General features: G+C 42.7%; 1 protein-coding gene across 1 annotated transcript in view; it reads left to right on the top strand.

The window, feature by feature from the left end:
• The window catches only part of SLC15A1 (solute carrier family 15 member 1), a 70,361-nt gene that overhangs the window by 27,900 nt on the left and 24,062 nt on the right, over positions 1-18,399 (top strand). The window contains 10 exon segments of the mRNA NM_001032899.1: positions 2,392-2,408; positions 2,807-2,888; positions 2,992-3,133; positions 5,071-5,190; positions 7,194-7,293; positions 7,514-7,604; positions 9,803-9,886; positions 13,168-13,250; positions 16,662-16,748; positions 17,306-17,395. Coding sequence (NP_001028071.1) covers positions 2,392-2,408; positions 2,807-2,888; positions 2,992-3,133; positions 5,071-5,190; positions 7,194-7,293; positions 7,514-7,604; positions 9,803-9,886; positions 13,168-13,250; positions 16,662-16,748; positions 17,306-17,395 — 896 coding nt within the window.

The following is an 18,399-nucleotide window of genomic DNA, read 5'->3' as shown; positions in this document are numbered from 1 at the left end:
GTAGTTTGCAACACATGGGCTGCCGTAGGGCTTTAAGGATTTAAAAATTTGTTATGGATACATAATAATTATATATATTTATGGGACACATATGATTTTTGATAGAGGCATACAATGTGTAGTGATCAAATCTGGATATTTGGAACATCCATCACCTCAAACCTTGATCATTACTTTGTGTTGAGAACATTCCAGACCTGCTATCTATTCTGTTTGTTTTTTGTTTTTTGGGGTTTTTTGTTTGTTTGTGTTTGTTTGTTTTGATAAAGCCTCACTCTGTGGCCTAGGCTGGAGTGCAGTGGTGCGATCTTGGCTTATTGTAACCTCCACCTCCCAGGTTCTAGCAATCCTTCTGCCTCAACTTCCCAAGTAACTGGGATTACGGTTGTGCGCCACCGAGACCAGCTAATTTGTGTATTTTTAGTAGAGACAGGGTTTCGCCATGTTGGCCAGGTTGGTCTCGAACTCCTGACCTCAGGTGATCCACCCACCTCGACCTCCCAAAGTGCTGGGATTACATGTGTGAGCTACCATGCCTAGGCTGTATTTTGAAATATACAATAAATTTTTGTTAACTGTAGTCACCGTGTTGTGCTACCAAACGCCAGCTCTTATTCCTTCTACAGAACTGTGTTTTTGCATTCACTAACCTTGCTTCATCCTCCCACCTTCCCCTACCCTTCCCATCCTCTGGTAACCACCATTCTACTCACTGCCTCCATGAGATCAATTTTTTACCTCCTACATGTGAGTGAGAATATGTAATATCTATCTTTCTGTGCCTGGCTTATTTCACTTAACCTGATGTCCTCCAGTTTCATCTGTATTGCTGCAAATGACAAGATCCAATGATAACCTTCATAGAAATAGAAAAAAAAATCCTAAAATTCATATCAACCACAAAAAGCCTCGAAAAGCCAAAGTCATCCTGAGCAAAAAGAATAGGGCTGGAGGTACCACCTGATGTCAAAATATGCTACAAAGCTGTAGGAACCAAATCAGCATGGTACTGGCATAGAAACAGACACACATACCAGTGGAACAGAAAAGAGAACCCAGGAATAAATGCATAAATTTATAGCCAACTCATTTTTGACAAAGCTGCCAAGAACAAACCCTGGGAAAAGAACAGTCTAAAGATTAATTTTCCAGTGTAGTGATTCCCAAAGCACACTGCCTGGACCAGTGGCAACGCCCATACCTGGGAGCTTGTTAGAAATGCAAGCTCAAGTGTCTATCTCAGGCCTACAGAATCAACCCTGGGAGTGGGGCCCAGCTATCTGTTCTTGCAAGCCCTCTGGTGATTCTGAGGCTCACTCCAGTGTGAGACCCACTGCTATGGGGTCACCGATTCCTAGATTCCTAATAGAAGTGGAGCATGTTCAGGGAGCCCTGGTGACAAAGAACCCTAATATAAGGAAATCAGGGTGAGTGAGGGGGAAGGGGATGGACGCCCCGTGGGAAACAGCGTAGTGTGTGATAGACACGGACGAACACAGGGCAATGTGTTTGTGTAGGAGCCAAGTGAGGAGGTGTAAAGACTAGAGACAAGGGCACAGCTCAGCTCTTGCCATAATTCCGGGGAGACGGAAGAGCAGGTGCTGACGGGGTAGGGATGAGGTGATCCTAGGATGCAGATGGGAGAGTCCACTGGGCTTGACATGCGCCGGCTCCCTTGTATTCTCTGGCTGTTTCTTCCTGCTCTTCTCATTCGTTCTCCTGACATAACCCCCTACCAGTGGTAGGTATTGTAGAGGACATTGGAAGTGGGGATGTTGGTGTGATGAATGGCACATGATTCTTCCACTTGCAGAACCTGGTCCAGAAAGGAAGCAAAAATATAAACTGCCCATCATGACAGTACAGTGATGTAGGCACATCAGAGATGATTTGGGAAGGGAATATCGGTGGCAAGACTTAAATCATGGGGCAAGCCTGGCAGGCAGGCAGGGCCCAGGCCATAGGAGGTGGCGGCTGAATGTGCACAGTGTGTCAGGCACTCAGAAGCATTTTATATTACAGAAATTTAATCCCCACCAAAACACTTGGGAGATATCGAAGAACATGCTAGAATGTGTGGATTGTATCCCGATGGGCAGCCTTTGAAGTGTTTCAGCAGGAAATGGTTTAGGCCTGATTCTCTGAGCCGCTGCTTCTCAATTTTGATGGCCCAGGAGAACTGCCTGAGGAGCTTCTTAAAAGAAAATACCGATGCCAGGCCCCACTTCAGATAAGAAGCACGAGTCTGGGGCCAGGATCCCAGGGAGGGCTGGAGCTGTTTGGTGAATGGCCCCTCTGGCCACCCCAAAAAGTCAGAGGCTTTGAGTTTAGACACAGCAAAAAGTACTGTAATGGCTTGACTTTAATATTGGGATTCTGTTTTTCTTTTAGGAATGTCGAAATCACAGGTGAGTACCCTTTTTTCTTCTCTACATATCTTCATCTTGTAAATTTTATCATCTGTTGTACCCCTAAGGATTCATTCACCTAACAGATCTGTAGTGTACATCTAGAACCAGTGAGGGTGTGATCCTGGATTTCCATGTGAGATGTCCTCTCCCGAGGAAATGCTGTGGATAATCCTCCTCAGACTAACAATGCCACTGGATGCTTTATTTCACTGCTGTCTCTATGTGGAAAGATTAGTGTAGGGAATAAAATGATTGAATTCTAGTTTCCTGCTCTAGACAGTCACTGGTAAGTTACTGAATCTGCATTGACTGCCTTTCATGCCACTGGTGCTCCTTTGTGGCTATGGACAAGTGAGTGGTGTGTTTCAACCCTGTGCTTATTTCTTTCTTGTCAGGGTTGCTTTGGTTATCCCCTGAGCATCTTCTTCATTGTGGCCAATGAGTTTTGCGAAAGATTTTCCTACTATGGAATGAGAGGTAACTGTATTGGCTGCTTCTCACCCTTTGGGGAAGAGTGGGAGTGGCCGTAACAGTCCTAACTTTGCTTCCCCCCTCCTCTTCCACCTGCCCTCTGCAAAAGGAATCCTGATTCTGTACTTCACAAATTTCTTCAGCTGGGATGATAACATGTCCACCGCCATCTACCATACGTTTGTGGCTCTGTGCTACCTGACGCCAATTCTTGGAGCTCTTATCGCTGACTCATGGCTTGGAAAGTTCAAGTGAGTGGCTGGAAATTTCTTGTTCACAAACAAGCCAAAAAGTAAATGTAGGTTTTGTAGCTGGGAATGGTGGAATCTGGGAATGATGAATCAAAGAACATAAACTCTTAGGGGAGGTGGGTGTGGTATGGTGCACACCTGTAATCCCAGCACTTTGAGAGGCTGAGGCAGGAGTTTGAGACCAGCCTGGGCAACACGGTGAGACCCCATCTCTACCAAAAATAAAGAAATTAGCCAGGCACAGTGGCGTACACCTGTGGCCCCAGCTATTTGGGAGGCTGAGGTGGGAGGATCCACTTGAGTCCCGGAGGTCAAGGCTGCAGTGAGCTGTGATCACATCACTGCATTCCAGCCTGGATGACAGAACAAGACCCTGTCTCAAAAACAAATTAAAAACAAAAGCAAACCCTTAGGAGAGCGTTTACAGCTCTGTTTCTGCTCAGTATCCTGTCCCTAGAGCCTAACACAGTGCCTGACATTCAGTGACTGCAAGCAGCATCTATAGGTTTTTGTTTTTCCCTAATCCAAACACATGTAACATCTTTGTCTCATCTTGACATAGTAGCAGGGATACTGTTTATTAGCGATTTGTGAGGCATGGAGTTAAGGTCTGGGGAAACGAAGAAACTCTCTGAAATACTCCCTGGCTGCTGAGGGGCTAATGTTGCTGAGGTCAGGTGATGTGAGGTCACTAAGGAGAGAAGTCACGCAGCCCTCCAGGAAAGGCTCCACGAGCACACTCAGTGGCATGTTGTCAGGAAAGTTTTTGCAGAACTTAATGAAGAAGGAAGTAGAGGCTTTTCCAGGACAAAGGAATGTCATGGGCTGTCTTAGTCCTCTTGTGTTGCTATAAAGGAATACCCAAGGCTGGGGAATTTATAAAGGAAAAAGTTATATTTGGTTGACAGTTCTGCTGGCTGGAAGACCAAGCATCTGGTGAAAGCCTCAGGCTGCTTCCATTAATGGAGGAAGGTAAAGGAGAGCTGGCAAGTGCAGAGATCACATGGCCAGAGGGGAAGCAAGAGAGAAAGACGAGACAAGTGTCAGGCTCTTGTCAACAACCAGCTCTTGCAGGAACTCACTCATGACCATGAGGACAGCACCAAGCCATTCATGAGGGATCTGCCCCGGTGTCCCAAACACCTCCCTCCAGGTCCCGCTTCCAACACTGGGATCACATTGCAGCTTGAGGTTTGCAGAGACAGACATCCAAACTGTAGCATGGGCAGAAGAAAGAATAATCACTACCTCCAAAGAATTCTGCAAAAATTACCAAAGGTCTACTTCCTGGTCAAATATCATTACCAATCAGAAGATAAGTAATTCTTACTGTTTAAAAATATAAATATGAATTCCATAGGTAAAATAAAACATAGAGTCTTTCAAATACTTGAAAGATAAAGTGGATCTTTCCCCTCTCCTGGCCCTCTGGCCAAAATTTTGTTAATTTTTTTTTTTTTTTTTTTAAGAGACAGGGTCTCGCTCTGTCACCCAGGCTGGAGTGCAGTGGCGCAGTCATGGCTCACTGTAGCCTCGACCTCGTGGACTCAAGTGATCCTCCCACCTCAGCCTCCCGAGCAGCTGGGACCACAGGCATGCACCACCACACCTGGCTAATTTTTTATTTTTGTTGAGATGGGGTCTTACTATGTTGCCCAGGCTGGTGTCGAACTCCTGAGCTCAAGCGGTCCTCCTGCTTTGGCCTCCCAAGTGCTGGGATTACAGGCATGAGCCACCATGCCTAGCCCAAAACTTTGTTCTATTCTTTTTGCTCATGTGCCTTCCTGAGAGTTAACAGTGTTACTCAAGTTTGAGAAATACGTGTATTCAGGATTGGGCTCTTGAAAGCTTTCAAGGAGGAGGTATTTTGTGGTGGAGTCAGAAGTGGATGGCTATTGTGCAATTAACTTGGATTCTCTTAACCTTTGGAAACACAGGACCATTGTGTCGCTCTCCATCGTCTACACAATTGGACAAGCAGTCATCTCAGTAAGCTCCATTAATGACCTCACAGACCACAACCACGATGGCACTCCTGACAGCCTTCCTGCGCACGTGTGAGTTGATGCTCTCTGCTGCCCCCATCACCCTCCCACCGCGTGCTCATTCGATGCCTTAAGTCTTCATCTTTTTCCTTGAACTTCACTGTGAGCATAAGGAGGTTTTTCCTCCCTCTTTGGCAGCACGGTGAAGGCTGCCAAATGGATTGAGCTGGGTCTTCAGGATGTCACCACCCTCATGGTTGTCTGGAGGCAGTGCTCCCTCTGAGGCTTCGCTGTCATGGGCCGCCATATCCCACAGGAGGTACAGTCAGTGGGCAGGGGATTCATGTTGGTCTTGACCTACCCTGGAGGGATGTAAAGTCCCACAGACCTTGATCCTTCACACTGCCAGGTGTCCTGAGGACTCCAGGACCTTTGGTTTTCTGTCTCGTACCACACTTCTGCCTATCTTTCAATAATCCCGTTTCATAAATATTTGTTCCAGCCCTTTGTGCTGGGCCCTGGGTGGCAGGAGTCATTGACAAATGCTCATGTGCTGGATTAATCTTGCTTCACTGCAGTCTGGCCTAGTAGACTAGTTATAGAGATTTATTTTGTTTCCTGTTTTTGTGCTTCAGTTCCTTGATCTATGAGTAAACTAATGAGCTGGGAAACTAGAATAGAAACTCAAATTAGTATCGGCAATCACCGCACTGCTGGCTTATCAGTTGATCAGACTGCTGTCCAGACTGAATCTCTTCATGCAACATTCTTGTTGTCCAGAGGGAACTGTGTCGGTGGAGGGAGTGGCTGTGAGCCCTCCCACAGAGCAGCTCTATGGCCTTGGGAAGGTGCTCTTCTCTGCGCCTCAGTTTTCTAATCTGTAATATCAACTAAGAACGTGGACTTTGGAGCCAGATTCGGGCTGTGCCTCTTCCTAGTTGTGTGAGCTCGAGCAACTTTCTTAACCTCTGTGCCTCAGTTTCCTTGTTTGTAATAGTGCCTACTTCATGTAGGACTGTCGTGCGTTAATCCAAGTAAAGCACCTAGAACACTGCCTGACAAGTGATCAGTGCTCAAGAAATCTTAGCTTTTCATTTTTCATTTCATGGAGTTCGTATTGGAGCACACCTAAAATTCTCACAAGAGTGAATTGTAAATAATATTCACTTGGCTGTGTTTTTGTTGTCTTTTAAAATGCTTAGACTGACAACATTAAATGCAAGTTGTATTAAGAGGCAGACAAGATTAAAGGGGTGATTTTGCCAGCCAATTCAGGGAGATTGGTTCAGGAAGCATGATTTTTAAAGAATTCTTCATCTGTGCAATATTTTCTTTGACTTTATCTGTTTCATAAAATTTTTTAAGTGTTTAAAAGCAACGTTAGTAACCAACAAGATACGGGATACATGCCTATAAAACCAGGAATTTGTAGTACCTACCTGTAAGTTTAATACAACTACAAAGTGAGGGTCAATAAATGCTATAATTTTTTTTTCAATTCAGGAGTTAAAATACTTAGCAATAACCTAGAAAATACAAGAGTAAATTAAATAACCCTTAATCTCACCATCTAGACATGACAATAAGTCTTTTAGTCTATTTCCTTCCAGTTTTCCGTACGTTGTAAACAAACTGAGATCGTACTACCTAACCTGATATTCTGCTTTGCAATGAAATCATGTTTTCCAATGTTACTTAATGACTATTATGAGTCTGTTATGACTGTACCAGACACAATGCTTATATTTGTTCAATAACTTTTCATTTATCCACTCTTCTACTGGAAACAATAAAGCTACAATAGAACCCCAAACCTAAGGCTTTCCTCAGCTCGCGAGCTACTGTGTTATGTTTTCTGGATGGTAAATTATTAGATGGGGGCAGGAGCTTGAAGGCCCATGAGTTCAAGTTTGCATTCGGCTATCAGGCTGCATTCCTGTGAGCTGGCTTCTCATGAGATTGTCTTCCTCTCTATGTGTGTCACTGTGCCGGGCCCGCTGAGGGAACCTGGGGAAAAGAGAGGGCTCTGCTTGTGAGGATCTGCCGTGTTGGCCCTAACACCCTGTCTTTCCCAGGGCGCTGTCCATGATCGGCCTGGCCCTGATAGCTCTGGGGACTGGAGGAATCAAACCCTGCGTTTCTGCATTTGGCGGAGATCAGTTTGAAGAGGGCCAGGTAAGAGCAGGGGCATCCCCAGAGCCCACGTGCATGAACTACACACATCCAGGAGTCAGAGGCCACTGGCACAAAGTCTGTTCTCCGTCGGATTCTTTTTAAGTACATTAGAAAGTAAGATACCAACCGAAACTAAGTTAGTAGTAAAGTGAGATCATCAGCTCCCTCTGCTCAGTTGATTGATAGCCAAAGTCATCTTGCTTTCTCCTTTTCATTGCAGGAGAAACGAAGAAACAGGTTTTTTTCCATGTTTTACTTGGCCATTAATGCTGGAAGTTTGCTTTCCACGATCATCACTCCCATGCTCAGAGGTAAGAGATACCTGAAAGGAACTTCTGTTTGTCTGTTTTTAGTAAAGGCTAAGTCCGTATCTTCTTCGTTTTGTTCTGTTCTTCCCTTCTCCCCTGTCCTCTAGCTGTCAGCTACATGCTGGGATGCCATTGGGATCTGGAGTAAGCGCTTCCTTCCCTGTGAGTTTCACCTCCTTTTAATCTTATTTAAATCCCTTATCCCAGTGACCACTGGAGAGTCTAAGCCATCCTTAGCATGGGCATCCATCTCCCTAAACTGTTATTCATGCAAAGTCATGCTCATGGTAAGAGGTAAGAGGCAAGAGAGGTACCTTGGAAGCTGGGCTGGTGGCCGTAGCTCCCATTTCAGCCTTCAAGTTTTGCTCCCCAGTGATATTTCCGTGACTTAGGAGGAGTTTACTGGGCAAAATTATTTCGGTTTTTTGTTTGTTTTGTTTTGTTTTTAGAAGGAGTCTTGCTCTGTCGCCCAAGCTGGAGTGCAGTGGCATGATCTTGGCTCACTGCAACCTCCGCCTCCTGGGTTCAAGCGATTTTCCTGCCTCAGCCTCCTGAGTAGCTGGGACTACAGGTGCCCACCACCACACCTGGCTAATTTGTTTGTATTTTTAGTAGAGATGGGGTTTTACCATGTTAGCCAGGATAGTCTCGATCTCCTGACCTCATGATCTGCCGGCCTCAGCCTCCCAAAGTGCTGGGATTACAGGCATGAGCCTGTAATATTTGCCAGGCCAAGGCAAAGTTTTTTTCTTTGCTTTCCCATCATCTCAAGTATTTCCAAAAGAACTGCTCAGATGAAGAGAATGGGACAGTGTCGGTAGCTATCAGATGTTTGTTCTTATTAATGCTCCATTGAGAGTTTGTGAATTTCCCATGTGGAAGGGAATATGTGGTGTTACTGATGACAAACTGACAAGACCATCCTGTCCACATTTGAATCAGATTAGATTATGAAATAAAGATTTCAGGGGGATTTATGTATTCCTGCACAGAATAGTGGTTTGAGGATGACAGACAATTAAACCCCATTCCAACTTGTTTTATTTTTTGTTTTTTCCAACTTGTTTTACACAAAAATGTAATAGCTTTTATTCCTGTGTCCTGTTTGCTCACCTCTCCCACCTCTAGGTTCTACTAGAGGGTGCATGTTTAAATTGTAGAATCTGTTAAAGGATAATTTTTTAAAAGGAAATTCATGACTCTCATACAAATATAAAGTGAACATATGACAAAAATTTTATGTAACTTGTTAATTAGTTGATAACGAATCCGTTCAAATAAAGATTTGACTAACAAGTTTCTATTCTTTATAGGGGGAAAATTATTTTTTGCCATGAACAGAAAACATTCGTATGACTGTCACTTCTGCTAGTTAACTTCTTTCTCTCCCGAAGTGTGAGATAGCTGAACCAAATCAAAACCCTGATAGCATCAGATCATTCCTGGAGGCTCCAGCATTCCATGGAAAGGATTTCCAGGAATCTCTACGACTTCTTACAAAGTCTTAGTTTCTTTATAATTTTTATTTATTTCATACACACACACACACTCACACACACACACACACACACACACATATATCCTGGGATTTCAAAGCTAAAATAGCTGCTGGTCAGAGGTTGCCAAGCTGTGGCCCATGGGCCGAATCCAGAAATCTGGGCAAGACCATTCATTGATGTATTGTCTACAGTTGATTTCCCCTGCAAAGGTGGGGCTGAGTAGTTGATAGAGACCAATGGTTCACAAAGCCTAAAATATTTACCGTTGGGCCCTTCACAGAAAAGTGTGCCAACCTTGGCCCTAGGTCATCGAATTGCTACCTGATTGGCATGAATTCAGGAATATTGATTTTCCAGTGTACTTTTGATTTACTGAGTCCCATATAATCAAGTTAGTGTATCCAGATCATCTTTATCTCCCCCACAAAGAAAATCTACAGAACCAAGAGGGGGCCACTGATTTTGACCAACCCAGGATCACCCATCTATTTAGCGGCTGAGATGAGAACTGGTTTCTATCTCCTGCTCCTCCTGCTACACTGCTGCTTTGCTTAGCTAGCAACGATGTCAGTAAGGCAAATGGATGTGTCTAGAACAGTATGTGAAAGCAATATGTAATTATCAGTGAGGGATCTTTACAAATGGGAATGATATGCTCGTTACCAATGCCATAATAATTTTAATCTTGTCATTTCTCCCCAGTTCAACAATGTGGAATTCACAGTAAACAAGCTTGTTACCCACTGGCCTTTGGGGTTCCTGCTGCTCTCATGGCTGTAGCCCTGAGTAAGTGGAAATAGGTTGAATTAATAGAAGCCTAGGACCAGGTCAGGCTCTACATGAATGATTGTGACTAATGTTTTAAAGTGCATGTAACAAGTGGCAACAAAAAGTAGTGAGAAGAATTGGCATCAGATGTTAAACATGCTCTAAGTATTCAAAGAAAGTAGGATTGGCACATCAATTCTGAGGGAATAGGATCCAAAAGAGGATTACAGGAAAAGGAACCAACTGAGTTGGTCATTGAAAGGTGTAATACTATTTAGGCAGATTAAGATGAAGGTGAGAGAGACCCAGCATGGTCGCTCAGCGTGGTGTCATGGAAAAAGGCACAAATAGAACCTAATAAGGGAGGAATAGAACTTTGGGAGGCCGAGGCAGGGGGATACCTTGAGTTCAAGACCAGCCTGGAATTCAAGACCAGCCTAGGCAACAGAGAGAGACCCTACCTCTAAAACAAAAAAAACAGAAAAACAAAAAAAAAATTTTTTTTTTTTTAAGACAGAGTCTTGCTCTTGTCACCCAGGCTGGAGTGCAATGGTGTGATTCCAGCTGACTGCAACCTGCGCCTCCTGGGTTCAAGCGATTCTCCTGCCTCACCCTCCCAGGTAGTTGGGATTACAGGCACCTGCCACCATGCCCAGCTAATTTGTGTATTTTTAGTAGAGACAGGGTTTCGCCATGTTGGCCAGGCTGGTCTCGAACGCCTGACCTCAGGTGATCCACCCACCTCAGCCTCCCAAAGTGCTTGGATTACAGGCATGAGCCACCACGTCTGGATGTTTTGTTTTGTTTTGTTTTTTAATTAGCTGGATGCTGTGGCTTACTCCTGTAGTCCCAGCTACTCTGGAAGCTTAAGTGGGAAGATTGCTTGAACCCGGGAGGTCGAGGCTGCAGTGAGCCATGATTGTACCACAACACTTCAACCTGGATGATAGAGCAAGACCCTGTCTCAAAAAAAAAAGATGAAGGTGATAGAATCTGCTGGATTAGCTGAACCCAAGGCTAAAAGCTTTTGTTCTTGTCAACGTGTACTTATCTATAACTTGCTTGAAGAAATGGCCACCTGGTTCAGTTGCCATTGAAACACGCCAATGAACGACTACATTTCCTTAATTGATTAGGTTGGTGCAAAAGTAATTGCAGCTCCTGTCATTAAAAGTAATGGCAAAAAGTGCAATAACTTTTGCACCAAACTAATATCACCCCCAAATGTTTCTACTAGAATTCTTTCCCAGTGGACAGAACATATATGTCTATTTGAGGCATTCATTGGCACATTAGTTCTTGGCATTGGCTTTTGGGAAATGTAGCATTGTCTACATGGGGTGGTTGGATGTGAAAGGTGGCCAAGAACGGTGCAAGAAGACAATAGCCCAGCGGCCACCTCAACTCTTTAGAGCCCCTTTCCCACTCAAATGAGGTTGTCATCAGCTTTGCTCAGCTGACAATCATGTCTCTCTCTCCGATTTTTGTTTTCAGATGTTAGTAGTGCATGGAATAGGACCATTTTAAATCTCTTTTGCTCACATTGTAGCAATTTAACTGTCCCCTTTCATTTAGGTGAGAGCTCAGTGTTCTCTTTTTAATGTCTCTTTTCTTCCATGGTTCTTCCCATACTGCCACTGTCCCCTAGCAGGCTCATTGATACCTCCTCCTCTTTAATTCTTGGCAGGAAACAGATAGCATTTCAAAAAATCTTGCTTTACACCAGACACCATACTAAGCACATTAGGTACATTCTTATTTCATCTGTACAAGTCATTCCTCTATCAAAGATTATGCTTTTTCTTCTGGAGGAATTGAGAATAGGCCAAATCCGATGTGTCAGCACCACCTCTAGAAATTCCTATGCTTGAATTAGGTTTCAGTTAATCAGAAGCTTAAACATTCAATATTAGTTTGTAAAAGAAAACACAGACTCAATCTCTTGGACATCTTTACCATCCATGTCTGCATTGAGAAAGGTTGACATTGGGCAAGAATATAAGTAAACATCTCTTTCATCAACTACAAAGAACATCTATAGTATAGGCACATACTTGGAGCTAGCACCTGTCAAAAATCTCAGGCCCTCTTAATTGAGAAAAATAAGTAGAATTCAAGTTATCTCTCAGTGTTTTTAAATTATTGAAGTGTGGTATTGGATAATCAGAAATCCTAGTGTATGGACTATGTTTTCAGCGACTCTTGCACAATGCTTTAATTTTTTAAAAAAATTTGAATAAGATGATAGAGATAGGATCTCACTATGTTGCCCAGGCTGCTCTAGAACTACTGGTCTTAAGTGATCCTCCTGCCTTGGCCTCCCAAAATGCTGGGATTACAGACATGAGCGGCCACACTCAGCCCCAGAACAGTTTTTTCCAAGTGATTTTCACAATATGACTTGCCAAAAAGGTCCATGGAAGAATGACCTCATTGAAAAGGTGCTTCCAACTTTTATAAAACTGTAGCTGCAGATGCAATTAATTGTAACTGCTTTTGTACAGTGGCCACAGAAAAAATTTCTGCAATGTATGATTAAGATTAATTCTTTTTTCCTGAATATTAAAAAGAGAATGTTTTCTCTTCCCATTGCATTCAGAAAATTACAGCTCTATTTATTTTTATTTTTATTATTTTGATATGGAGTTTCACTCTGTCACCCAGACTGGAGTGCAGTGACACGATCTCAGCTCACTGCAACCTCCACCTCCCGGGTTCAAGCAATTCTCCTGCCTTAGCCTCCCGAGTAGCTGGGATTACAGGTGCCCATCACCACACTCAGCTAATTTTTGTATTTTTAGTAGAGAAGGGGTTTCACCATGTTGGTCAGGCTGGTCTCAAACTCCTGACCTCAAGTGATCCACCCACCTCGGCCTATCAACGTGCTGGGATTGCAGGCTTGAGCCACCGCACCTGGCCCCACTTATTGTCTTAGCAGAATAATACATTAATGTGTTCTATGAAAGCACTGATTCCTTTTGTCTCCCTTTAAATAGAGATAGAACTTGTGCTTAAATACCTGTGTGAGTGTACGTGAGCTACCTTAAGTTATGGGAAGTAGATGATATTAGGCTTAAAGGTTTGCATATTAGAACACAAATATCACATTACTCATAGGTTTTTGTGGATTGTGAGGGTTAAAAGGACTTTCTAAACTGTGAGGTTGGTGAGTAAATCCATTCCATAAGTCATTCCATTATCCCAAAACAAAGTTATAATTCAAATAAAGGCACATCTCTCTAGGCCACAGGTTGCTCTGGCACATGTTTTGCTGACATGTCTTCTTCTGCCCTATCTAGTTGTGTTTATCCTTGGCAGTGGGATGTACAAGAAGTTCCAGCCACAGGGCAACATCATGGGTAAAGTGGCCAAGTGCATCCATGTAAGTATCTCAGCTGCTCTTTCTCAAGGCCATTTAACCACCTCAGAACCTTCTATTAAATTAAATTAAATTCTTTAAATTAAATTAAAATCTAACATAAATTAAAATAATTCCTTTAAATTATAATAAATTAAATTAATTTAAATTAAATTAAAATATAAGCTTTGACGTTCCTTTAAATATATTTTTAGTGTTCTTAACGATTTCAATAAATTGCAGTTTCTTCTAAATGGAAAAAGACACAAACAGAACTTAATAAGGAAGGAATAGAAATGGCTCTTGAGCTTATAAAATAAGATCAATGGTCAAAGAAAAGCAAATCAAAGTGACTCTTCGTCTGTCAAAATGGCGGAACAGCACCTGAGGTTTGTCAGGGAGCATGAATCAAAAACGAGGAGGCTCAATTTGGCAATGTGTAGCAAGAGTCTCAGGTGTTCAGATGCTTCAAGTCAGTCATGCTGCTTTCAGGAATTAAGAGTAAGAAAATAGGCTAGGCACTGTGGCTCAGGCCCGTAGTCCCAGCACTTTGGGAGGCCAAGGTGGGCGGATCACTTGAAATCAGGAGTTCGAGACCAGCCTGGCCAACATGGCGAAACCCTGTCTCTACTAAAAATACAAAAATTAGCTGGGCGTGGTGGCGGGTGCCTGTAATCCCAGCTACTCGGGAGGCTGAGGCAGGAGAATTGCTTGAACCTGGGAGGCAGAGGTTGCAGTGAGCTGAGATTGCGCTGTTGCACTCCAGCCTAGGTGACAGAGGGAGACTCCATCTCAAAACTAAACAAAACAAAACTAGAGTAAGAAAAAAAATTTAAAAAGTGAACACAAAGATTATCATTGTAATACTTATAATAGCGAAAATGTCAGCGCACCAGATTGCTGCCAATAGGAAGATGGTGCCGAACTGACAGCTCATCTCTGGCATGACATGCAGCCGGGAGCTGTGTTCTTTCTAAAGAATATTTGGTGACAGGAATGTGCAGAATATGGTTTCTTCCATAAGTCCCTCCATAGTATATGCATATACACATACATTTATGGGTGGGAAATAAATGTCGAGAGTGGGAATCCTTAGCTAATGGAATCACATAATTTTTTTCTTATACACTCCCCATTTTTTTAGTGAACATACTGTATATGCTGTATAACTGGAGGTAAATGTGTCATTTATTTTTTAAAAAACACATGTGTGAATCTTTTGGATGAAAAGGCAGCCTTAAGATAATTTTAGACCACTTACTTTATCTTACCTGGCCTTATTGCATTAGATTATTGTATTATATTTCTTTTCTTTTCTTTTCTTTTTTTTTTTTTTTTTTTTTTTTGAGATGGAGTCTTGCTCTGTCACCCAGGCTGGAGTGCAGTGGTGCATTCTGAACTCACTGCAACCTCTGCCTCCTGGTTCAAGTGATTATCTTGCCTCGGCCTACCGAGTAACTGGGACTGCAGGCACATGCCACCACACCTGGCTAAGTTTTCTATTTCTGTAGAGACAGGGTTTGCCATGTTGGCCTGGCTAGTCTCAAACCCCTGACCTCCGGTGACCCGCCCACTTCAGCCTCCCAAAGTGCTGGGATTATTGTATTATATTTCAATTGTATTGTACTATTAGATTGTTGTATTGTGTTGTATTTCACTTTTTGAAATAAATGTGCCCTCTCCCTGTCAAAAAAAAATCCCTTCAAGGGCAGCTATACTCTTTTCTTCTAACATTAGACCTGTTCCCACCAAAAAGCTTTTTCCAAGCAAAGAGGGGACCTTACCAATTACCCATCCAAGTCCTTCCTTAACGAGTCATTGACAACTTAGTTTAAACTCCAGAAGAACAACTTCAAGCTATTTAGGGTCATGAGAACTATATTGTGAAGTATCCTAAAGTCAGCCTGTAGCTTTAACTTACTGCTTTTCTTTTTTTCTTTTCTTTTTTTTCCTTTTCCTTTTTCTTTTCGAGACAGAGTCTCACTCTGACACCCAGGCTGGAGTGTAGTAGCACGATCTCGGCTCACTGCAACCTCCGTCTCCCAGGTTAAGCAATTCTCCTGCCTCAGCCTCAGCCTCCCGAATAGCTGGGACTATAGGCATGCACTACCACGCCCAGCTAATTTTTGTATTTTTAGTAGAGACGAGGTTTTGCTATGTTGGCTAGGATGGTCTTGAACTCCTGGTCTCAAGTAATCCGCCCACCTCAGCCTCCCGAAGTGCTGGGATTACAGGTGTGAGCCACCACGCCTGGCCCAATTACTGCCTTTCGATCACACTCATGCCTACAGCCTCCACCAGCATCGCTTCTTGCTGTGTCATTGCAAATGCACTTTGCTCTTCCCAAAGGCCTTTTTCCTAAACAACACTAACAAAGAATCTTAGTGGCCCCTAATTTTATGATGGGTGGGTCATCGTATTTTTCTGACCTGTGTTATTATATCTTAAAATGTTTCCCTATAGCCTTAATTTTTTAATAAATGTATTTCTCTGTAGTGTGTTCTTACTCTTAAAAACTAATACTCAGTTCAATTATTGGAAAGCTTTTAAGTATGTTTGAAACAACTTAGTGTGTAAATCTAGTTTTTCAAACACAAACTTTATAAAACCTAAATACGGATCAAATATTTCTAATAAAAATCTAGCATCCAAATTGAGATATGCTGGCCGGGCATGGTGGCTCATGCCCCCCCAGCACTTTGGGAGGCTGAGGCCAGTGGATTGCATGACCTCAGGAGTTCAAGACCAGCCTGGACAAAATGGCAAAACCCTGTCTCTATTAAAAATAAAAAATAAAAAAATTAGCCAGGCATGGTGGTACATACCCGTGGTCCCAGCTACTTGGGAAGCTGAGCTGAGAGGATCACTTGAGCCTGGGAGGTCAAGGCTGCAGTGAGCCAAGACAGTGCCACTGTACTCCAGCCTAGATGACAGAGCAAGTCCTTGTCTCAAAAACAAACAAATAAATTGAGATTATGGCATAAGTATAAAATATTCTCTGGATTTTGAAGAAAATATGAACGAAAGTAAAAATTCTTAATTTTTAAAATTGATTACCTGTTAAAATCAGAGTGGGGTTTATCATGTTATATAAGATGTTTGTAGAATGAATTTCACCTGTTCCACTTTTTCTTTTTAAGATGGCTACTAGAAAACTTAAATTGCAAACACGTGTTCTATTTCTATTGGGCGTGCTTCTCTAGAGGATCTGGAGAGTGAAGTGGACACAGCTTAGCTCTGTTCACCCCAACTCAAATGCTTGTTGGAAAGAGACTGTTAATAGAAATAAGTGCTCATATACTAGTAGATACAATTGTATATTTTGCTTTTTTCTCGCAAGCATATTTTTCTACTAAAGGTAGTTTAATTGAAATGTGCTTCCCTGACAAAGTCGTTGGTCCTGTTTTGAAATTTGATTTTTCTTCCTTCCTTCAGTTTGCCATCAAAAATAGATTTAGGCATCGGAGTAAGGCATTTCCCAAGAGGGAGCACTGGCTGGACTGGGCTAAAGAGAAATACGATGTAAGTAACTGTCATTGCTACAGTGACCCTGATTCCCCCAGGAAGTGAACACCCAAAATCTCAATTGAGATTAAGGTTATATGGACAAAATGATCAGTTATACCTTCCTAACCTTTATAGCATATTAAATAAAACTATGCATGCATGCATTTTTTTAACTGAAGTAACTTGATAAATAGATCTGGAAATAATATTACCTTTTCATAGTTTTTCATTTGGTATAATCTGGCATTATATGTTATGTGTAATTGGGATCATATAATCTTAGTTTGAATATAGGAGAGTCAAGCAGTGGTGACAGCGGTGGTGGGATTTACATTTAGTAAATGCACGTAATTTACCTCCTAAATAGATGTTTTCACTCATATTTTAAAAAGTTTAGACATTTTCGGTTTTCTAAAGAAAACTGCGGCAGTATGTTTTGGATGAATCACCTCCCAGCTTGTCTCTAGATGAAAATATCTGTGTCTCCACTGAAACTCAACAGCAACTGCAAGCCGTGAGTGGCACAGGACACAGGGTGTGGCTAATTTGTCCCTCCCCTACTCCAACTACAGGAGCGGCTCATCTCCCAAATTAAGATGGTTATGAGGGTGATGTTCCTGTATATTCCACTCCCAATGTTCTGGGCCTTGTTTGACCAGCAGGTAATGTGAAACTCTGCGTCCTCTCCTTTTCACTGAGCAAGCGCACATCCCACACTGCCAGGTACCAAGGCTCACTTCGTATTTCACACCTAAAAAGTTCTCCTCCAGTTCCTCATTTATATTTCACTTGTTTAATTGTTCGATCACATTGAGTTTATTGTAAAAAACAAAAACAAAAGCAATTCTAAGTGGTTCTATCCACATTTCTGTTGCTAAACAATGAAGACAATTAGGTGAGGTCAAGTAGCCTTGGGAAAGATTTCATCCAGGACTCTTACCAATCAAAACTGAGAGTAAAGAGTTTGTTTTCCTACCAATACAGAGGGTAACAAGATACATTGCCTTTTGTGGAGTCCCTACATAAATGGAGAGGGACTTGACCTCTTCCACTCTAAGATGGAATGCTTGGGCTAGAAGTACCATCCTGGGGTGGAAAATGACTCCTCTCCAAGCAGGGACCTAGAACCCAGCAGGTGACCTGTTGTCTCTTTCTACCACAGCCCTAAGACACATACCCGGGAATTTTTCACAATTGTGTTAGACAGCTGAACGCATGGAGCTCAGTAACCAAAGCAATTGGAGAGTGTTTCTTTTTAAAGATCAATCCTGGTTTACAGAACAAAAAAAAATAGATATTGTTTCTCTTAGAAACTGGAATTTAAAACAAATGTATGAACACACAGGGTTTGAGCAGGGAGGATGATGGTGGGGATAAACCATTGCTTGGGAGAAATGTGAGTGTCAGCTGTAAGTAGGAGATTGAGATGTGTCAGACAGACCCGGGAGGCAGTGCTGTATGCGGACAGGAACTGGTCACTGGAATGAGGCTTGCTCTAGAAACACACGCCTCACCTGGTAGCTGTGAGATTTGAGTCGCTGTAATAACTCTTAACCCTGCCCAAAGGGTGCTAATCACCCTCCGCAAGGCTGTGAGGGTCCAGTGTGAGAACATCCATAAGGTACTCAGTGACTGGCCTGTGTGAAGAACTCAAACAGGGGTAGAT

Source organism: Macaca mulatta, chromosome 17 (genome assembly GCF_049350105.2).
Source record: "Macaca mulatta isolate MMU2019108-1 chromosome 17, T2T-MMU8v2.0, whole genome shotgun sequence".
NCBI lineage: Eukaryota > Metazoa > Chordata > Mammalia > Primates > Cercopithecidae > Macaca > Macaca mulatta.
The sequence above is the reverse complement of the archived record's forward strand: the minus strand, read 5'-3'. Positions and strand labels throughout refer to the sequence as shown.